The following is a 23799-nucleotide window of genomic DNA, read 5'->3' on the forward strand; positions in this document are numbered from 1 at the left end:
TCACAAAACTTCAGAATCCACATATACATCAGAGTGACCACACAGCAATGTACTTGGTGGGTCACTCTTCTACACGAATTCCTGCTCTTGGAAATTACGAAGACCATTTGTTTCTAGTTATTAACTAACTATATTCTGTATAGGCTTACATTTTATTACAAAACACTCATCACCTTACACCAAAGCATTTGTTCAGCTGCTGCTAATAATCAGCTTCTGAAAGGATTACTAATAATGTTTCAACATGTGACCCTATTTTCCTAAGACTGAGAAGCAAGTCTTACTAGCTAGGCACAGGACCAAATTATTAGGATTATACTGTTTCCAGCCCAGGACAGTAATTATGATAATCCAGTCAGCTCACTGAGCATGAGCGAAGTTTGCTCACATCTGTGCATGGAAATGTTTCCCTTGGTGCTTCTTCACACTATCTCGTTGACTAAAGAAGCATATTTAAACTGCTCTGGGTTCTTCCAAGGCCAAGGCAGTTCCTGAGCAAAGTATAAACCGCTAGATTACAAATCTTAAGAAAAGTTCAGATAGAAGCCAGTTTTAGTGAGGGAACTGGACTTTCCTGCTCATTTTGCCAGAGCTTTTGTGGTAGAAGATTGTTGCCTGATGAGAAATATTATTTGCCTTTTAAAAGCACGTGGGAAAAAGGCATCAACGTGCTATGAATGTGTGCCCTGGGGTAGCCTTCAAGCCCTCAGCAGCTGCACCACGTTTCCAGCTCCAACCTCTTCCTCCTGCCAACAAGTTAAATGAATACAGAAGACGCTTCCCTGGTCTTCACTCTCCTCATACTGGTCACTGAGTAAGGACTATCAACTCCCATCAGAAGCTGAGCAATAGCATTTTTTTTAAAGTATTTGTAGAATTTCTCCTCAGTGATGTGAGAAGCTGTACAGGTTTTTATACAACTACATCTTCAAAAGCACCTGTGCCCACTCTAAAAACTGATTTTATAAATACTAAATCTGAGCATCCAGATTTCTTACAGTTATTTATCAGCAGCTTCCATTAACTGCACACGTCAGAGACTAATCACGGTTTTGCAGAAAGATATGGACTCTCATTTCTTGAAGACAGGACTTGGACAATTGTTCAAAATGCACTCAAGACCTTAATGCAAATCATCTGCCAAAACCGGCTTTAAATTTGGTATTTTAGATGTATTCCTCATGCATAAAAACAGCATAGTAACTCAGTTTTTATTTGTACTGTGCCTACATATAAGTTCTAGAACCAACTGTACAGCTATTTTTGCTGTGACAAGTACATGCAGTTGTGAGGGCAAGAAATCCAAAATAAAATTCTTAATGCTTTCTTTAGCTTTCACATAAATAAAGGTAGATAGCTGGTGCATTATTACCTTCAATTATACTAACCAGTTCATGTTTTTAGAGTTCTTAAGGGTGTATGCTTTAATCTGTACTGAAACTAAGTGCTGAGATAATTTTGATAATGTATTTTTTATAGCATGTAACACAACAGACCATTTTCTTCAGGTGTTGTCACCATACAAAGAGTACCCAGATTTTGGTTTTCATAAGCTACAAAAAAAGAAATACAGACAACTCAAAAACCTGAACTTATTTTTTCTCAAACATCCACCAGTTCCCTTGCAAACATACGCTTCTGTACATGAGATGGTTATCTTTATACAAGAATGTGTGTTTGTGTATATAACAGGAACATCTTTTGATTAATGTTCATTACTCCTCAAGAGACCTGGGTTCACTCCCTAATGACCTTGACAATAAAGTTGAGACAGCACAATTCTAGATAAAACCAAAGGACACATAGGGAGAGATAAAAGGATTGATTTTAAGTGAGAGCATTAATTGCATTTTTCTTTTTAAAATTCGATACTTGAGCCATTTATATTCAGAATGGACATCACTGTGGTGAAAGTTGCCTGAGCATGAGAATACTGCAATCCTCACAGCCAGAATTTAAGAATCAAATGTAGAAAAAAACAATGGTTGGAAGAAGGAAGTATTGGGGAAATGAGATTGGAAGGGAAATATCAAAGGTAATGCAGGACAGAGTCCATAAGGATCACAGCCTGACAACTGTCAAGCCCTTATCAAGTGCACCTGAAGTAACAGGCAGACTTTGAGGTGGAACTTGGAGAACATATATTAGCTGCAGTTACTGCTGACCATGAGCTTTTGTGGTCAAATGAACAGAGCAAAAAAAGTGCCACTGGAAGAACTGAAAACTGGGTGACCAAGGCTGGCAGCAGCAATAGAACAAAGGAAGAAATCAACCTCCTAAAAAAAGCATGAGCCTGATAAATCGGGTGGAGCTGAAAATAAACAAACTCTGAAAGTACAAAACATTGTATCCCCCCAACACCCACAGGTGATGGCCAGGCCTGTGGTACAGGATTGGACACAGCCCAGTGAAGGCTCTGTGGCTCTACAGGTATTTCCTCTGTGATGCTGCAAAGAACAGGCAACTTCCAGGCTTGTTTTGCCTGTTGTATCCCACAGAGAAAACAGTTCACTCAGTACCCAGTGAAAGCTAGTTTGGGGAGTTGCTTCTTGGATGAAGAAGCCTGTATCAGTGCTTAGTAATTATTACCACATTCAAAGTACCTTTTGATCAATCATCCCATTTCAGACTGGTCGCTTCTCAAGAGAGACGCTGTTTCTGTGATATCACAACAGGACTTTGATCCATATCATAAAATCAGACTTTGCCTGTTCAAGCATCAAGGGCAAGTGACAACATTTAAATGGGTGACAAAAAAGTACTTCACCAGGGCAGATAATGCTGTGCATAATTTTGACTGGAAAGAAAAACCAATGGTAGATCGCCATAAATGGAAGCTCACTCTGTTTACAAGCAATAAACAGTGTTTCAATACAGAAAATAACAACCGTTTAGGGCTCCACACCTTCTGCAGTTACTATTTGGACAAAAAACATCTCCTGGTTCCCAGTCTTTCTCCCAGCTATATTCACAAACAACTGTTAGGAGACAGTACTAGTATGTTCATGCCTGTAGATCATGCTCTGGGCTTGTGCAGCATCTGTACAGTTGCTCAAGAGAAACAGATCCCAGATGTGAATCAGAAGAAAACTCAACAAACGAAACCCCCAACTAAACCCCTTCCTGTGACTGGGTTAGGTTTCTATGCAATCAGTTTTCAAACCAGTTGACTGAGCACTGTACAAACACTTACACTGATAAATACATGGAGGTAGCAGGCGGAGATGCGAACGAGAAGCCCAGCTTGAAACTGCAGACTAAGAAACTTGCTCAGGGCTTCTTCAGGATGTCCTGCTGACACTTGGCTTACTCCAACGCACTGCTCTTCTCACACCCACACCACTGTACCAGAATAGCAGCCAGAGGAATCCTCCTCCATGTGCGTTTTAGCTTTGGGCTGTGATACACGCCTGTGACCAGAATGGAAGCAGCTATTGTTTTGAATTTCTAACTCCATAAAAGGAATGTTATTGTTTCTCTTACTTTTTTCCACCTCCCCAGAGAGTTGTTCTATGACCACTAGTTTCAGCAAGTTCTCTTCAAAACTAAAATGGTGTTTTTCTAGCTTGCCAAGTTCTGTGCCTTTTCACAGAACTCTGAAGAAAATGACATGTTAACAGGTCAATCCATAAAACAGTAGAGTTTTTATTCGCAGAGTTATATCGGTATCTCCCCATGAGATACCGACAGAATAAAGCAGCTTGGTGTCATAAATAGATAGAAAAAAACCCCCTGACTTATGACAGAGGCTGAGAGTCCTATACATATGTAAATCTCCCACTTAATCCAGCAGCTTAGTGACATAATCACAAAACAGCTCTTCAAGAGCATAGATGCATCATTAACATATGCAAAGCACTTCTGAGACCTAGGTGAAAGGCTCCTGGTACACCCACAAACAGAGAAAGAAATCTCCAGCCAAATAAAACCCTTACAAGAACTTTGATTTCCCATTAAAAACCTTTGCTGCCATACTTCAAGATGTCCTTTCTGTGTAATTTGAACTTTCTTCTGGAATGCAAGAATATTGTCAAGGGCTTGGGATCCATTACTTGGAAATTCAATTTAAGCTCCAGGGAGGGCATTGGAAAACCTGATTCAAATGCAGGAAGGCAGCATTTCTTCCTCCTTAACACAGAAAAAGCAAGCTGGAGAAGACTCCAGGTGCTGCTCTTTGCAGCTGATTGCTTGCTCTAAGCTAAATAGAAGGGAAACCACAGGAAAATCCTAAAGAGGGCATTAGGCCTCCTCTGCATACAGAGCTGATTGTTGGAAATCAAGCCTTTAGAATTTGAAAGCCACAGCTAAAGAGAAATCTTGCCCTTTCTCACATCAAAAGATTTTCTTCAGGAAATTGAGAAAAAGCTTACTTAAGCTTGCTTTCTCCAGAGCTCCACTAACCCCCTCTTTAGTTGTTAAACTACTTTCAGAAAAGTCCATAAACCTCAAGCAGCTTTCCTGGAGGAGAATTCACGACTCTTTCACAGAAATGGTCACTTGCAAGTTGGTCTCAGTTCACAAGTACAAAAAAGTGACTACGTAGATTACTAAAGCAAAAGGTCATCTCAGTGCATTGGCACAAAATCTGCATTTCACCTTTAACTAATCAAACCAGATATATTTTATCTGATGTGTTGTGTAGGCAACTGGCTCCCAGTAGCCCTGCTTGAGTAGTGTGACAAGATGACATCCAAAGGTCCCTTCCAACCTAAAGCATTCTGGGATTCTATGACTTTGTACCAGCTATTATTTTAAATTCTTTGTACGTTATTGTAGCTACTTTTACAGCTAAGATTTTAATGAAGCTGGACAAGAATCCTGTAAAGTAGGGAGGAAAAAATTAAATAATCAAAACAGTTACAGTAAAAGTGTACTCTCAGACTCTAACTGCATATCATGTTTACTCTATTTTGTATTTTATAGTGGGAAGATATTCAGAAAGATCACAGTTTCAGCTGGATGTGCTGGATGAGCATTGCATAACCTTTTCAAGGGAAAAGGTCCAGTCCAAAGACTACATATCGCAGAGGTGCCCAATCCAGGCTTCAACTTTGACAATTTCCTAAATTGTGTTGGGTTTCTCTGCAGACTTTGACTTGGACTAAGACAAAAAACTACTGAAGCAACTCTAAGAAAAGCTACTATCTAGACCCTAAAACTATTTTTTAGGATTCTGCTAAAATCAGTCCTGTGCCTAATACTCTCCAGCATTTTTCATTCTTCAATTGGTCAGCTTTTCTTGAGTCTTTCATCATTGTCAAATCCTCTGCCTCTTGTGTGCAATTTGGCCATTTAATACCAGCTTGACCACAAGTAAGTTTGGGATGTTCCTCAAGGACTTCATTTGAATAAATTTGTAATGCATCTGTTATTCCCAGGTAGCCAAGAAAAGAATGTATAACTTTTTTCTGCTCAAATCACAACGAGTTACATTTTCTGAAGCTATTACAGTCCCTGGATTGATTTCCAGAGAGTCAGATAGGAAAAAAATTACTGTTGCCTGGAAATCTAGATACAAATCAGCACAGTCTTGTGAAATTACTTACATTGTTTTCTTGATTCCTGTTATTCTGAAGAAGTGTGATGACACAATTGTGGATGAAGAAGGCAAGTGTTAGAACCCCTGTGAGCTGAGGGAACAGAATCCTAAACTCTAAAAGAAGGGGAAAAAAGTGATAATAAGTTACTTCTTTGAAACAAACAATACCAAAATGCAGAGGACATACACTGCTGTGGAGCACACTGGTAGAAACATGAACCTCCACTTTGGAATGGGACACTCCATCTTATCTCGGACTATAGCCAATGCAAATATTTAATCAGGAGGTACAAAATGCATGAAGACAGTGATTCCTATATAACACACTCTTCAACAAGGCTTCTCCAATAGACACCAACCATCAATGATTATTAGGTTAACCTAGGATTTACACATACAAGCTTTACTGCTTCTCAACAGTTTAACTGGAAAGGATTTTTAAGGCTGGAATTGAGCATAGTGACACTGTGTACCTATTGGTTCCTGAACAGGGAGACAGGGGTAAGGAATCATTTGTCCTGTGTCTTTAGTTGCTAAGAAGTCACTTATGCTATCAGAGGCAAAACTATATCTGTAGATGTTTAAGAGGTTCTGCTTACAAACCAGGGCATAAAGAAAGACAGAGAAACTTCTTGTCTTACCAGGCTTCACAGCATATATTACAAAATTTTTTTATTGTCCGTGGGAATAGCTTTGCTCTGTTTCTTTTAATACTCAAAGGATCATGTTCACAAGATGGTGATTCTGGAAGTGCTGCAAATGGTCTAGGACTTCACCAACGGGTAACATCATTGAAGCACATCACTTGGTATTACATAAGAATATATACACTCTACAGAGTATTAACAGCAGTTAGAGATCCCTGAGATAGCTCAGCTTCTTGAAAGTATCCAGCAGTATATCAGAACACTTACCAGAGGTTTGCACACCCTTACAGATCAAACCACAGAGAGCTCCATGCAAACATATTTAAACGAGATTTCTGTAAAGCGCTATGAAGTCAGGAAGGTAAACACACCCCAGGCAACTAATGAATGGAGGGCTCATCCAAGCTGAAAGAATATGCTTTCCCTAGGGCTGGATTCACTGTACCTTCACTACCCAACTAGCATGACACGCTACTGATAGAACTAATTGCAAGTGACTTTTTGGGTTGTTTTCCATCCACTACTTTAATCTCAATAATAAAAAGCAAACTGACAGATTCAGAAGCTCTTTCAGCACCACATTTCCCCATCAGTACACCTATCAGTAGTATCTGGATTTGTATGCATTAGCTACACGCTTTGTTTATCTCCTAGCGGTACCAGTCACATTGCCAAAATAGTCAAACTACCAGGTGCTGTACTTCTCAGTAGACCTGCTGCACATGTGTCATGCTGTAACTCATTTTACACTAGTACTGCTTAATAGATCTTGGATATGAACTTCAAGAGGCTTAAAACCTGATTTCTTTCTTAGACTGGTTTATGGTTTATGTGGCTTTGCTAGTGAACCACAGTCTGGGCATATTTTCTCCTGTACTCTCAGGAAGAGTCCATAGATACAAGGCCATGTGAGCAATTGAAGACTGTCCACTGGGGCAGTTCAGGTTAAAACCATGATTCCATGCTCACAATGGAGCAAGACCAAACATTGCAGTCTATCTACTGTGCAACACATTAACAAGTATAATTTCTACTTACCGACAGCACTAAGCATAATGCCATACAAAACAAATCAAGTCATTAACACAGGTGCTAATCATGCAGTGCTTTGAAAACCAAATTTTTACACTGGAGACAAAAGCATCTTGTTAAAAATAAATGCAGCGATGGGAGGAAGAGAGCATAAATAGCACTGTTTCCGAACTATGTACATCTATCTTTAAGTTTGTACTTATGCTGCAGTAGACAAGAGGATTCTCAAGTAATTATGGAGATAATCCAGTTCATCCTCAAACCACCTGTTTCGTTCTTGTACACAGTCATACTCACAAAAGCTGCCTAGCTTTGAAGACTCAGATGGAAAGAACAATAATTTTTTTCCCCTGGTGATGTGACCAAGCTAAAGAAACTGTTTTACATAGCCTTTCACTTGTTTTTTGGCATTCAGGTGTTGAATAGAGTTCTGAATTCCTGGCTGAGATGAAGAAGGAATGACCTTCAACAGTCACAGAAAAATGAACAAACAGATTTGATGACAACTAAGGGCTGAGGGGTGGAGAAGTGGAATACTAATTTTTTTAAGCAGTTCTCTTTTGCCAAGCATACATGGAATACACTAGTTGCTTATTCTACTTATTTTTGTGCCAGTCAATTTCAGTTTAACTAGAGAGCTGAATCAACCCAAACAGAGCGGTAGGGGAAGACAAAGAATAAGTAGGTGCAAGAACACTGCAACTGTGATCTGCAAACACTTAAATCAGTTGAATTTCATATCACTTTTAACTTTACTCAACTATCTGTATTTTACTCACTGACTTGTTACTCTTGTTTCCACGTTGTGTAACTATAATTCCACTAACTAGAACAGACTCCATTAGAAATCAGGAACAACTCCAGTGTTTCTTTTTTTGATTTCTATCTTGTTACAGTAACTCAAAACCCATCTGAATGTTTTAAAGTTATCCTTATTTTCTCCAAGTCTACCTTATAGGACCTAGCAATAGTTTGCAACTCATGTCTAAGCCTTAGTACAATGTTTACTGTGACTGTGAAACTAAAAATGTGCAAACCCACAAAAGAAACCCTAAGAAGATGTATATCTCCTCTTAAGTAAATAAGTAACTTCTAAAGCAGGACAAAATACTCTTGTTTCTAAGGACAGAAGGAGTGATAGTATTCAACAGTGCAGGACACAGCTCCCTGGAGCTAACTGATCATACAATTTTGCCTGCTAAGGCATGGGGAAAAGCCAACTAAGACATAATCCCAGATCTCTTATTCCAGGCCTCTTAAAACAAGAAACTAATCTTTTTAGACTATCTGTTCATGCAATACCAAATGCCACTTCTTTGTGACTGTGACATCTCAGAAAGTAATTCTGAATGGTAACTTGGAAAGATCAAACAGCCAACAAACAACACTCCAGAAAAATATACTGGAGAGCTAATGGGTGTTTGAAAGAGAGGACTAAGACTATGACCTAAAACTTGAGATAGATTGGGAAGTACAAGAAAACTCTACTTGCAAATTACAGTGAATGAGCTATTTCATTTAAGCAAGACAGTGTGTGAAGAACTTAAAGCACCTTTTTCAGCCAGTCTATCTATAGTTTGTCATTTTTAATTGCTACTGAAACAGGCATGATCTGAAATTGGTGCAAGAATATAGAATAATATAGATGAAACAGGACTACAGCAAGATCCCTGTCACATGATATATGCTGGAGATTCCTTTGACAGGCACTCCTCTTCTCTACTGTTGATATCGTCTCTTAGTTAAGGAATATCACTTGGGAAAGGGATTTGTTGTTGCTTTATTGCAAGGCATCCTTCCTCTACATGCAACATCAGACAGCATTTCCTCAATTTATTCATGCCACAGAGGTGTTAAAAGGTGAATGAGGAATATGTATGCTTCATTACTGCATTTTAACTATCTTACCTGGTACAAAAAATTCATTCTCTGCAAACCAGTTGAATTCTAAGTGTATTCCCAGATGAGCAGCCTTTACTGTAACCAGTAAAACTAGGTAGACAACTGAAACTGTACCTGGAAAAAACAAGAGCCAAACAAACACCATAATGTAGTAGGAAGTATTTATGCAGGGTTTTATTTCTTCTTCATCCAACTAGTTATAATACCCTAAACAGTTGAGGTTGGTATTCATTCTTAATGGTAGGCTAGGTTTAAATTTTTTCTTTACTTCTATAATAGGTCAGAGAGAAAAAATAATGCACCCAATGCAGCAAGTTTAATGTTCTCCAGGCTCTGCACTAGTGACAGTGGAAGAAGTACCCTGTAGTCCCTGTTGCTGGCCAGGTAGAAAAGTCTCTAGGCACTAATAGATCAGTGCCAGCTTCAGCTGTCAGGATTTTATTCTAACCTGAGACAACACTGGTAACAGTATTCCAGCTACTACAATGTTCATTTAGTCACTGACTTTTTGAACCAAACAGCCCAATGAAACAAACACCTCTACTACAATTGTGAACTTTACACTGGGAGCTAGAAGCTGATAATGATATTAGATCGCTACAAATTAAAGCCTTGTCTTAATCATAACCTTGGATGACCTTGATCACAACACTGGATTTGCATTCCAACTCATTGGTTCAGAGGCATCCAGCAGTACTCTGCACAGCTACAGCACTACAAATAAGATCACAGATGGGTATAAATGCCTTGCTGTGTATTCATGTGGGATGGAGAGCATACGATCTTGGCTCAGGTGACTTGAAAGAGATAAGGACAGAACAGCAACTGCTCAAAAATTGAAGGAAACTGAGTAACAATAATTAAGGCTACTGCAATTCACCTCCTGGCCAATAATACTTCTAGTGAACAGAGAACAGGCTATAATTACACAAAACCAAAAAATTAGACTTTTACAGTTTAGAATATAGATTCAAAAAACCCATAATTTCATTCTAGCAATATCTGCCAGGTTAAAAAATAACTGAAGAAATTATCACTTGATTACAACTGACAGCATAATCAAGACATTAGGAAGACAAAAGGTTCTGCACTTGAAGATGAGCTAAAATATTCTGTAGATTACTAGTGAATTAGGTTTCCATGAGTACAAAGGTAAGTGAAAGATCTCTACTAAGATTACTGTCAACATTTCAAAAACTGCCTTCTGTTTCTTCTTGTCCTATAAACGTCAAGGTTTACAAAAATTAAGGCAACTTTGAACAGCTTCTGAATTACATAATAATCTATCGAAAATATGAGAAATTAATATTCGGGGAGGGTTATTCCTTCTGTCACACCTATCTACACAAAAACCTTCCTTTTTGCACAGGAACACTATCAAGTACCCAAATTTCTGTGTGGTATTTACACAGCAGTTCCAACAGCAGCAGATTCAAGCTCTAATAAAGTGTCACGATGGAACAGAGGACAACCAAGACCTTCAAATCCCTGTCCTCTACCTACTTTACAATACATCTCCAACTTTTTCAGCCTGTTCTCTGACCTCCATCTACTTTTTCCCTTCTCTTCACTGTGGGCTTCAATGCTACGCTCTCAGACCCCTGATACTCCATAAATTGTGACCAACTCCACCCATCATCCATGTGCTTTATCCACTTTACCAACCCCACCCACCTTGATCTTCTATCTCAAGACATGGAAGGAAAAAGTCACAATTGCTGCCCCTGTAGCACAAAACAGCCCACTGTATTGGGGGCTGGGACAAAGCACAGAAGCAGGTCACATTGGCTGAATGATGTTGTGATTAATTAATCAGTTGATTGGCAGCCAATTACTTCAGGTCAGAAGCAATTAATCTTTGGAAGTAATTGCCTGTTTTGAAATGTTTACCAGGCAAGGAAGGCTATGCCTGACTATACCCAAGTAGTATGTATCAAATGCTGCATAGTAGTAAGTGTACCACCATTTGGGTGGTATATCGGTTGTAGATGTACTGGAACTTATTTTACAGGATTATCAAGCAAGCAAAGGGAAGAAAAATTAACTCCCTATTAACTGTAAGATTCAAGCAAAGCAGCACAGAAAGCACAGCCTATGGGATTAATAAACCAAAAACCTCCTTTGAGGTACAACATGGGCAGACAGCAAAATACTGGAAGGGTGGCTGGAAAGCTGCCCAGTGGAAATGGACACCTGGGGATGCTGGTTGACAGTGGTTGAACATGATCCAGCAGCATGTCCAAGTGGCCAAGAAGGCCAATGGCGTCCTGGCCTGTATCAGCCATAGTGTGGCCAGCAGGACCGGGTCAGTGATTGTCCACCTGTACTGGGTGCTGGTGAGGCTGCATCTGTGACATGAATACTGTCAGTTTTGGACCCCTCAAGACAAGCAGGACATTGTGGTGCTGGAAAGTGCTCAGGAAAGAGAAACAAATCTGGTGAAGGGTCTGAAGCACAAGTCCTATGAGGAGTGGCTGAGGGAGCTGGGGTTGTTTAGCCTGGAGGCTCAGGGGAGACCTCATCCCTCTATAAAACTTCCTGAAAGGAGGTTGTAGTCAAGTAGGGGTCTGTTTCTCCTCCCAAGAAACAAGCAATAGGACAAGAGGAAACGGCCTCAAGCTGTGCCAGGGGAGGTTTAGACTGGATATTAGGAAAACTTTCTCCTCGGAAAGCGTTGTCAAGCATTGAAACAGGCTGTCCAGGGAAGTAGCTGAGTCACCATCCTTGGAGGTATTTAAAAGATGTGTAGACGTGGCACTTACAGACATGATTTAATGGTGAACTTGGCAGTGCTGGGTTAATGGTTGAACTCGATGACCTTAGAGGTCTTTTCTAACCTAAAAGAAACTACAATTCTACTTAATGAAGTAGCTTTCACTGTCTTCTATACATTTTAGTTACAATGAACTAATGCTTTCATAGTATTTGTTACCTACCTAGGACATTAAACTTTGCAAAGAAGGATGGAGACTTCAGATTTAGCATGGGTAGGAGAACAGCAATCAGGTAAAATGGTACTGTTTGTGATTTGTTCCACCACTTCTCAAACAGGGTAAAACTCGTAATGTTGTCAGCAGAGAACACCACACTTCTGTTCCGTGGCAGGTGACCGCTAGCAGCACTTGGACAAATGACTGGAAGAAAGAAAAGAAAAATATTCTCACATTAAAAGAGCTTTACTTGTACAGAATATTCACAGCCAAGACCTGTGATTTCTGATGTGTTTTACCTATTGAGCACTGCTCAAAAGTAATGTTCGACATCTCAGTTCCTCACTTCTATTTGTTTTTTTTAATCAGGAGTTCATTGCTAAGATTCCACTGCTAGGCACCTTGCACACTAATCTGACAGTGCTACAGTTCTTCCAGCTGAGCACAACAAAGATGATAATCTGTCTGAAGCCCAAGTTGTGGGACAGGATCAGCTTTCAAGGTCACATACTTATAACTAGGTGTGTTCAGTGCCTATGTGCACCTGGTTGGATCAAATCCTAGCAATGCACCTCTGCATCTGGCTGCAAATTTGGCATCCTAATCTGTCTCTGAACACTTCAGTAAGATCATAGGACCCAAGACGCAAGCACTTTTGTGTACAGAAGATCTTGAATTACTGCACATTGCTCTAGAAACATATAAACTAAGGATGGCAACAAAGCAACTGGCACATCTAAAACTCGTGCATTAAACCAAAAAGCTCTTGTCATCTTGGTGCTGTGCCAGGGCCAAGTAGATCACTTGTACATAAAAGAAGAAATTTAAGACATGCTCCTGTAACACTGCTAAAAGGTAACGTCACACTCTTGTTACATGGTGGCTGATCAATGGCAGCACCTGAACAAGTGACTGCAACAAAACCAACAAAACAAAAAGATCCCTTGATAAAAACATGTTCATTTGATTTTTCTAACACATGACTATGAAGCTATGTGTTGAAACATAAACCTGTCATATTGTTCTCATAACGTCTTATTTTAAATCTTGGCATCCCGCAATACTCAATAGCCACCCTCCTACATTGGCTGCACTCCTGTTCTGTTAAAAAGGCAAAGGTGTAAAAAGTGTTCTTTTTACAAGCAAATTTCATGCTTAACAGAGGATTGTCTTTCAGACCCTGAAAAATGCTTTTGTTCTTAATGATCTCCTTGGTAGCCCCGAATGTCCTGTCAAGAGCCACTTGAACATCTGGCAGCCCCTAATTTTGTGAAGTAGATGCTTCAGATCTTTTATTTGGTGGAGGACAGTGTGGAATATTGTTGTCTACTCTGCCTCCAAGTTATACACCCCTGCTGCACAAGAACAGGAGAGAACAGCAGAAGTAGGAGGGAGCACAAGAGAAAAAGCACTGCAGCAGTTACTGGTGTCTTGCTGGTAAGGACTGTTGGAGAAGCAAGATTCAACACTAGTGCAAACGCAAATCAACCACTTTTCAGAATTATTTCTCAATTCCTTTGCCTGACTCTATCATCTGCTCTCTAGAAACCCATCTGCAGCTTTTGTGACACACAGCTGCCCAGCTGGTTAGGATACGTTTCCTCATTTCTTATGCACCCAGGATGGAGAAACCTTTCTGCTTCTTAACAAAGCACTATAAATTCAGTCACTACCCACAGGCAAAAAATCACGGGTTAACAATGCCTGCCTTGCTCCTGCCTTCATTCTACATTGTTCTGCCTACTTAAGAACTCTCAACAGATCTATTTTCATACCTGACTCCATTTTCTTCTCTCAGTTGGGCAAATGTCAGACTCTCCAAAAAACACAAGCAGAGGCTCAAGTAGCCTGATACTTGTTTCTTTTTTTGCACTCAGCATCATAAAAGCTGTTCTTACATAAGTTTTTTAAAAAAGAGTCTTGGTGCAGAACTGGTGAGTAGCAAAGCTACCCCATACAAGATTTTAAACAGTAAACAGTTGAGGCGCCTCAACTTGAGGGTGTGAAAGTTAAAATTCCACTGTTAAGAAGACTAACATTCATGGTTTTAAGGAGCATGTATCTGGCATACACAGACTTGTCATTGGCTTTTTAATACTTATTCTCACACCCACTTTCTTTTCTTTTTTTTTTTTCCTCTCCAATTATTAAGCTTTCCAAGTGTGTGGTTATTTGTGAAAGTACAAAGGCCAGATAGAAAATTACAGGTTTTTTAAAAACATAGTTAGAACTTACGATATATACTTTAGAACTGGAATGTGGTTAGGTATGGAAACACAATGATTTGCCCACCCCAAACCAGGAAACACAATACTATTAAGTGCTTGTTACCTTTGTTACTTCCATTGGTGCCAGGAACAATATCTGTTACATTAATGTCATTAACATAGTCTGAAAAGAAAAATATCTTGTTATCAATGTCCCAAACCTGTTAGGTTTTTATCTTTTGACTTGATAAAAATTAGGTAAAAAATATTTTTTTTAAAATTTCATCAAAAATGACATTACATTGGCTCACAATTCTTGCATTCTTTGTGTACTACTGACTTCTAGACCATCCTCCCACATGAAATCAATTTGCTCTCACCTAAAGTGTATATGCAAATCTTTTAAAAAGTCATCTGAATGTATTAGAACTAAATATAGTAGCCTACTTGGAATACTTAGAAATACCTGCCTGGAAGGTGCCATTGTGTAAAACCTACATCCTATTACCCATTTTATAACCTAGTAATTAATTACGAAAGTTAGGACAAGAATCCAATGATTGTTATCTCAGAGCAAACAACTTAAGTAAGAATTCTACACAAATATAGATAAGTGATAAAATAACATGCCAACCCCAGGGAAAAGCAGGTCTTTTTTTCCTTAGAAAAGGAAGTGTTTCGATCATTTTGAATTGTGCTTATTAGAATTGGAGTTATCTGGTTTAGAATAATTTAGGATTCAAGAGTCAAACTTATTAAAAATAACCCCAAGTCTAAAATGAAATGGCCATAACAACATATAAATTAGGTCAGCTGTAAAATACATCAGTCATTAACCAATAAAGCATGTCCTTCAGGGATAGGGGGAATTCTAATTAAACACTGTTTAAGAGGTCTAAGTATCTGTGCTGTTATTTGCCTCAGAGATTTGCTAACTCCTTCAAAACAGAAACTCGTAAATCTTAGTCGACCTATTCAACACTAGAGTCAGATTGTCAAAGCTCTCAATTCCATCATCCATTCCCACAACTCTACCTAACTGATTGTACCCACAAATGCTTCTATGTCTGTGCACATACAAGGGTGTAAATAATAGTTCTGTTTTGTAGCAATACCACACTATGTATTGTTCTTTCACTGTGCTACAGTCCATTGTTTTTTCAAAAACACTTGCAAAACCTTTCTATATAGCAACATTCTAAGTGTGTTTGTTGAAATCTAGAATGAAACTAGATTTTTTCATTTCATTAACCTGGATCATTTCAACAGTCTAGCCTATTATATGGCTGTTCAAATAGTTACACCCATGCAAAGAGGGAGTGAAAAGACAAAGTGAAAACAAGCAACCAGGTTTAGGTTGTTTGAATTACACCAAGAAGCCTCATTACTGACATGCAAACGAGATGAATGGTACTTTGTCTTTCATTAAAACCGCACTTTGAGAGAGAGACTGAGAAAGTGACTTTGAAAACACACATAACTGTGCCCACAACACCACATTGCATGCAAAGTAGCAGGAAAATCATGATTACATAAACCAGACTTTTTCAGTGTAAAGCAAAGTCTTGATCTTTCCACAAGATTGCTGTAACAGTTAACAATAAATGTATACTTACTGTATATAAACTTCCCTGTGTTGAACAGAAAGTTGGACATAAGCACCCAATAAACAACCATGGCTCCAACAAGTGATATCATAGAAAACAAGAGGCTTGACCACTGACCAAAGGATCCAAAGTAATACTTGCAAACATCTGGGAATTCCCAGTTTGAGGTATCTATTAAAGCTGAAAAAGATACAAAAAACAGAAACATATTTTAACAAAATCTTATACTAGAGTCAGTAGAACTATTAATGAAAGATTGTGTGCTTTCAAGGACTAAGAAAACTGCTGGTAACTTTGAAATATAATATTCATTAAATGTTCAACCAAAGAAGCCTGAAATAGAGACTGTTATCGTGGCCATCCTACTACTTTGACCAAGAACTGTTCCTCAACAATTCCCTTGAAATGCACTGCCACAAACTGGAGGTCTTAATGGCCTTTATTTGAGCAGGTGAGAAGTTAGTTTATGCACAAAAGCACCAACTACAAGAGCTGCAAGATGTTTGTAACAATAAAACTACATTCTAATTAAAGCAGCTGTCAGTTGGGTGACTGTCCATAAATTGTTTTCAACACAGAATACACACAAATATTAGGGTAATACAGATATACAGAACAAGGGGATGCAGCTACAGCCCATGCTGTTCCACTGTGTAATTTGGTCAGAAATATATGTAGAGAACCAGACAGTGCTTATGGAGAAGTGAAGCCTCTTCATAAGTCCAAACACTTAGTAAGTCAACATCTGAAATCCTGCTTTTTAAGAATTTGGGTTTGGCTATACCACTTAGGTCCCAAGCAACTGAAGGATCATCTAATAACGATCATTTAGCTTACAGAGCTTAGATGCACACTACAAAAATAGAGAGACATTGAAAGGCACAGCTTTTATTTGCAGGTCAGGTCTAACATATAGTAAAGACGTAGACAAACTGAGAATCTATTACATATCTGTATTTCACGCTTAAAGGAAATATTTGCATTATAAAGCTTTGGATTTCTTACGTATTATTTGCCGTGATTTCACAACTCTGTAGCAGCAATAAAGAGTCAAAATGCCCATGAGTAAAATGAGAATAATTCCAGAAGTGAAGCCTGCCTGTTAAGAGCGAGAAATACAGCTTATTTATCAATATACTACAGAAAAATGAAGAGCAAGCCATGATATCAAAAATGTTTTCATACACATACAGTTTTCATAGTTTTACCTGTTTTATTCCCCATGGGATACTTAATATGGATGTACCCATCATTGTATTCCATATCATAAATCTAGGAAGAAAAGAAAAAACTCAGTGAATAATTTAAGAATCCTTCTTATTTCATATTGCCCTCTTAGTTACAACAGTTATGCATGCAATATAGAACATTCAATAATAACGCATTTTCTGGCTAATATATGGCAAGGTGCTTAACATACATTGTCACTAGACTGGAGTTTTTACCGTAGCCATCTGTGCAAGTGTCAACTTTAAAAGCAGTTCCTAATGGACTGTAGACGTAGATTTCATCAGGAGCTGGGAGTACATGATCAGGAGCAATCTAACAAATGGATAAAAAATAAGACTTATTAGCAACACCACAGTAACTATTGTACCAAATACAGCAAGTCAACCCTTGTAAATAAAAAAATGTTTCCAGGACACTACATTATTAAAAAGAAAAACCAACAAAAAAACCAAACCCAAACAAGCAAAAAACCCCCCAAACCAAAACCAAACCAAGCCAAAACAAACCAACCAAAAAACCAGATAAAACGTTGTACTATGTTTATTTTCTCCCCAGGGGAAAAAAAACAACAGTTGACAGGATTTTTAGCTAGACAGTAGAAATACGCATTTTTCTTCTGCAAAATGTCTGTAAAGACACTATGCATGGATCATGCTAGTTCAGTAGTTCAATCACTGCAGCTAACCACTGCTTAAATCTTATAGATGGGAGAAATGAGGTCATCCATCTGGGCAGCCTGGATCATGTTATAAAATTCAAGTTGTTTGTATGTTTTCTTTTAATGGTGAAGGCATTGCACAAGAAGTAAATCACAGCTTGTGATAAAACAAGACCTATTTAAGGCACTCAGCTACTGGTTATTTAGTTCCGAGCAAGCTGCAGAGCGATTCTTCCCCACCTTTTATTTCTGCTGCTGATACAAATCTAGGCTGTGGAAGACCCAACATGCCAGAGACCACCCAGTTCATGTGGCCCTGCCTTACCAATGCCCTGTCTGCAGGGGAGGTGAGCCTGCTATAGTAATGAATCCGCTTATTCATTGCTGAAGCTTCATCAGTAACTCTTTGCACATCATTGTTCACACTGACTATGTTTGTAGGCTCCACATGAAATGGTCTAAAGGAGGGGGAAAAAAAGAAAAAAAAAAGAAAAACCTTAAAACCCTAGAATACAAGAGTTAACACAAAACCCACAGAATAGCTAATCAACACTCAAGATGATTCTCTCATTCACTGACACAAAGCCAATGCAAAAAAATATAATTCCATGAAGGAAGCTACCATCCATGAAAGAACCATGAGTTTATATCATCCATATTAAAATGGCCTCCTGCTCAGATTCTGCAGGGCAGCCTAACATTGAAATTCAGACCTAATATACAGTCTGTTAGTTCTCAACAATGAATCACACCAGAAATACATGTTAATAACCTTGGGCGAGCTTATTAGAGCTTATAATCAGTGTTCCCAGAAATAGTGATGAGGAACAGAAAGCATGAGAATGCAGAAGCAGAAAGCAAAGAGAGGAACAAGCAGTGGTAATGAGGACCACCTATAAAAAAGGTTAGGAACTACTAATTTAGGCAAAAAACACTGTATGGAATTGTGTTTAATGGGGAAAGAACCAAGCCCAAATAAGTCCATGTGCCCATACTTTTTTTAAGCCAATGCAACAGAGAATGGAATTTGTCTCCCTTCCTCTTCCCCACTTCAGTTAAGACTGCAGGCATGGTCACAGATACTGAAGGAGAAAGCAGGTACATCACATGCCCTTTTTTCTCTGCACTCACAGAGGTAGAGCAAGCAAAGTGAAAGTTACAATACAATATAAATCCAGCTTCATCCAAGGGGCACTACTAGATAAATGTGACCAAATCAAGATATTGCAAAGATTTTTTTTTTTTAATCGAGTATAATTTACTTCCATACAGGTATACTATGCTCTAGCATACATTCACTTCTAGCACTGACAAGCTAATTTCTCAAACAAGAGAGAGGACAATGGTAGCCTTTAAGCCCTGGTACGTTGGGTTTTTTTTCCTTTTACCAGGTTTTTAAATTTTTAAAACTATCTCAACAGCTTTCTGATCTTCTTCCAGGTTGATGTTTACATCACTTAGAACAAGAACCACTCCAAAACCAGGACCCAAAAGTTTCTGACTACCAAGGACAGAAATTAGGTCAGAAACAAATCAATGCCATTTCTCCTGTAATATAAGCAAAACCTATTTGAACTGACTGATTGTCAATACCCATTTCTGTTCCAGACTACAAAGGAACTTGGTCAACCCCTCATGCCCCAGCTCTAAACACCAATAAGCATTTGTACCATGACACTACCTTTCATCTGGAAGGAATACAAGGAATACAGTTTTCCTCTGTCTTTGGAAGAGATTAAAGTAGGTCCCTATTCCTGTGTACTTGAGGGGACATAGTAGGTAGGATTATTTATGAGACTAAGAAAACCTGACTCACAAAAGTAGAAAATAGAGAACACAAACTTCCCTTTCCACAGATTCATTCTTTTCTTCGTCTTAAACTTAATTAATTCTTACATCTCGCTTCATCAAGTAAAAAATGGCTTAGATTTGCTAAGTTGTTTCCCACTTACTGAAATGCAAATGAACACTGAATTTTTAAAACACTCTCAATTGCTTCTTTTTTCCTATGATTATGAGGGGGGAAATCTCTGGTTTGTGTTTGATTTTCTGTGGTGTTCTTATAAACAATTTAGAGAGATATCTCAACTGAACAGGAATAAATTTTAAGCAATAAGCTTTATTACTCAAGTCCCAGGCACATGGGGCTAACTAATTGCACGTATAGGTAATGTGCAAAAATACTCGTGGATTGTCAGCTCTAAAGGACTTCACCTGTTTTAGCTTAAAATTTATGAGTCTGATCCAATCACTGGACACAGCTAAAATTATTTCATTAGAAGACCTGCAAAATAAAGACTGTAGCTATGAAAACAGGAAAAGTAATATGCTTAAATGCAGCCCCAGTCATCTCTCTGCTGATTTCTTTTTGAATCAGCGACACACACTGCACTTACGACACTTAAAGGTATGTGTTTTGCTAGTTTTACAGCAACTGCATAGTGTGAAGACCTTCATGAGGATTTCCTTGAAAATGGTGTTCAACAACTGCTGATGTGGATGTCAAAGAAAATTCTTCCAGAGTGGAAGACAGCAGGAGATTATTTTTAAAGTAATTTAAGTAGAAGCCACAGATGATTTTAAAACTGAAATAATAGAAAACATGAATACAGCATCCTATTCTATGGGGAAAGCAGTGTTGCTAGTCAACAACCAAATATCAAGAAAAAAAAATCACATGCAGCAAAAACCTATCTGTAGGTAAGAAATTCTTTAAAGACAATTAATTTTCTTCAGTACTATCAACAGGGTCTGGATTAAATAAGGAATTTTTGGTATAGCACAAAACAGAAGCGTATGATCCAGAATCTAATCTATGGGTAAGGAAAATAAAATTAAAAAAGCCCTAAGAAATTCTACCTATCTATTACTTCTGCCTCCTGACTAAAGGAGTACACACGTTTATTGCTGCCAATACTTGAGCTACTTCCCCTCCTGATCCCTTCTACTGTACATCTGTTGAAAATGAAAATTACATTAAGTAGCAGTTCATTTTGTTTATTCTGGGGTACCACTGCACTAGGCCTACTGAGAAAGTGACTGCTAAAACAGACTGACCAGACTGGCCACACATCAGCTTTATGTTTCTTGCAGATCTCTTTGAAATCAGTCTGACTTGGATGCTGACTCTCAGTCTGACTCTGCCTCCCAAGAGGGAGGCTGGGAGGGAACCTTCTTCGCTGATCACCACTAGAAAAGGGTAGCACATTCTGTCTAGGATCAAGGTCATTTCCCTGCTCCCAGCAACACCCAGATCAAAGAGTGATTGTAGGGTATATGCAGACAGGAGTCTAAGAAGCTCTCTCAAAGACTCAAAGAAATTCTCAAAGACTGAGATTTTCAAAGCCCAAAGCAGGTAGGATATAATCTTGGATATATTTTGAAAAACTCTGTTTAGGGACCATATGTCTAGTGGGCAAGCACTCCTGTACATGCAAGTATTAGCAGCTGCAACAGATTTCTATTAAAATACACTGATTTATAAAGGTAATTACATTATATGTCTCACATGGCAAAATTATTATGAAAAGGATGGTGGACAATGTGATCTGGGGGAAGGGGAGAGGTTACGTGGCTGGAGGGTGTGACTGTGGATGTGAAACAGTGCAGACAATTTCCATGCACTGAGATAAACTACAATGTCCATTAAACTTTATCCATACTGAAAAACACAATTACAATTAATATTTCATTAAATAGCCTGAAAAATAATGCTCTTTTACCAGGGCATCTTTTACCACATCAGTAAAACAGAGCTGTTTTCCACAGCACCATGAACATGGACAACTGTAGGAGCTCATGCAGGAGGTCCACACCTTCCACACACTACACCCCACATGTGTACTTCAGAAACCATTCTCAGAAAACCTGCAGCTAAACTCAGCTTTTCTCACTCACACAAAGGGACAGAGAATAAGAATTCTCTAGATCTGGAAAAGAGAGAAGAGGGCTTCTGTCCAAACTTCTTATATTTTGAAGTTCAGAAGCAATATTTGCAAGCAAAGAAAAATGAAGGGATGCTCTCGATAAAGGTTGTTTCCAAATATTGTGGTAGGCAAAGTTCAAGTGTTGGATTGGAGTGTTAGAGGGAACAGCATAATAGGAACATTGGCAAACCACATACAATTTTGCAAATGCATAAGGGTGCTACATTTTTCTTCTGGATATTTGCAGCAATATACTACAACTTTTAGAGCAATGAAGGAGTAGGACTAACATCTATCTCAAGAAGTTTTAAACTCAATAATACTGTTTTTCAAGTACCTCTGCTGAAGTATTTTTAAACATCAAACAACTGATTCTGGAGTTCTGATCAAAAACGTGCTAAGTATTGAGCTGTTACAATGGAATAGAATTTTTTGTGCCACTGTGTCTTTTGGCTCTACATGACAGTATTAATGACTTCATATAACACAAACTTTTAATTTTTAAACAAATATGAAAAATAAAAACTTCTTTACAGGTTGCTTTAGAATTTCTTTCTTCTTCTCCAAAAAGATCATGAGGAGCCATTTCTCTGACACTTCACATCACTAATTTACTTTTCAGGAATATAATAGGATTGTTACACAGAAATAAAGTTAGCAAATTCCTATAGCTTTATTGTTTTATTGAGTTAAATTATTACAGGAATGCTGTATATGGCACAGGAGAAACTGAGGAGTAAAACTGATTTATTATATGGGACACTAAGGTAAGGAAAAGAAGTCATAATAAGACTATACTCATAAGATGCTATTTCATAATTGGGAACTGCCTATCTGGATAGGAACGCCAGCCACTGGAACAGACTCCCCAGGGAAACGGTCATGGCACCAAGCCTGAGAGTCCAAGATGCCTTTGGACAACATTCTCAGGCACTTTGTGTGATTTTTGTGGTTGTCCTGTGCTGGGCCAGGAGCTGGACTTGAGAATCCTTGTGGATCCCTTCCAACTCAGGATCTTCTACGATTACAGATGTCAGGTGCTTCTCTTAAGGAAACCTGTGCCAAAGAATTCCATGACTGACTTTCTAAGCTATTTAATTCACTGAAAAATTGTAAACACTGTGCTTACAGTTATCCTGTAAGATCTTCATTCTCTTGGCAACGCCTTTTACTTATAATTTTTCTTCTTTCATATCACCATTACAGTTATTACAGCATGAGCACGTAAGCATCTTAAAATGTTGGATGCAAAACCAAAATAACCTTACAAAGCACAAAATTTTAACAAGTTAAGAATCATAAGCTTTACCTCACCACATTTCAGTCACTGTTCGCTCTTCTGTGTCAAAGGCAAAAATATTCTACTCTTTGCTTACAAAGAACTACGAAGGTTCTTAATTAAGGAGTTTCCAATTCTTTCCAGCTAAAAAGAGTAATATTAGGAATTTGTAAAAATATTAGCAACAGAGAAAAATGGAAAACACACGATTAAGTAAAATGACCACATGGGTGTGGAGTGGTAAAGGTATAATGGATGCAAGAAAGATAGTTTTGCACAGGTTGCCAACCACTGTCTGCGTTTTTGTAAGTTAAAAGAACTTTGAAAATAAAGGGAATCAACCTCTTTTGCATGTAAAAGGCTTCTCTGACTGCCATCTACAGACACTGTTTAATTTACAACTTTAATTTCACCTGCTGATGTCTCCTGCATTGTGAGAAAGCTGTGACTTCAAAAAGAATAGAAAAATGCTTAGAAGCCTTGATCTCCCTTTAGCAGGAGGCATTGTCAAGGCTTTTCATATGCAAAATAAAGAACACGAAACATCAACTGCTTCTTTGAAGTATTTCTGCAAGTATTCCAGCAGACAACTGCAGTATCTGTTGACATTAAAAAGATTTAAAGAACAACCAAAAGAAAACATGAAACTCCCTCTCTTGCATACAATGATCATCAATAAGCCACTGCAGCAATGACATTCTAGTTTTTAAAGGGACCTACAAAATGGGCAAAACACATTAAATACGGTGTGAGTAATTCGGGGCATTGCAAAGAACAATAACATCCTCTTTAAAAGGATTAAAAGTGGGTTTATATTTCCATCAAATTAGCAAAACAGCACT

At 38.4% G+C, this 23799-nt stretch overlaps 1 protein-coding gene across 8 annotated transcripts in view; it reads right to left on the bottom strand.

The window, feature by feature from the left end:
• Window positions 1-23799, bottom strand: part of SLC38A9 (solute carrier family 38 member 9) — a 49953-nt gene that overhangs the window by 16300 nt on the left and 9854 nt on the right. For 7 of the 8 annotated variants that reach the window (XM_027634854.1, XM_027634853.1, XM_027634851.1 and 4 more), the window contains 9 exons: window positions 18078-18210; window positions 17285-17406; window positions 17073-17136; window positions 16870-16963; window positions 15874-16044; window positions 14382-14441; window positions 12057-12254; window positions 9127-9234; window positions 5547-5653 (listed from right to left, as the gene is read on the bottom strand). In XM_027634854.1, the coding sequence (XP_027490655.1) occupies window positions 5547-5653; window positions 9127-9234; window positions 12057-12254; window positions 14382-14441; window positions 15874-16044; window positions 16870-16963; window positions 17073-17136; window positions 17285-17406; window positions 18078-18210 (1057 nt within the window). The remainder of the gene's footprint in view (window positions 1-5546; window positions 5654-9126; window positions 9235-12056; window positions 12255-14381; window positions 14442-15873; window positions 16045-16869; window positions 16964-17072; window positions 17137-17284; window positions 17407-18077; window positions 18211-23799) is intronic. The other variant, XM_027634855.1, reaches the window with a different exon arrangement.

The sequence above is a fragment of the Corapipo altera genome, unplaced genomic scaffold (genome assembly GCF_003945725.1).
Source record: "Corapipo altera isolate COAL_440 unplaced genomic scaffold, ASM394572v1 61411, whole genome shotgun sequence".
In the NCBI taxonomy this organism is placed as follows: Eukaryota; Metazoa; Chordata; class Aves; order Passeriformes; family Pipridae; genus Corapipo; species Corapipo altera.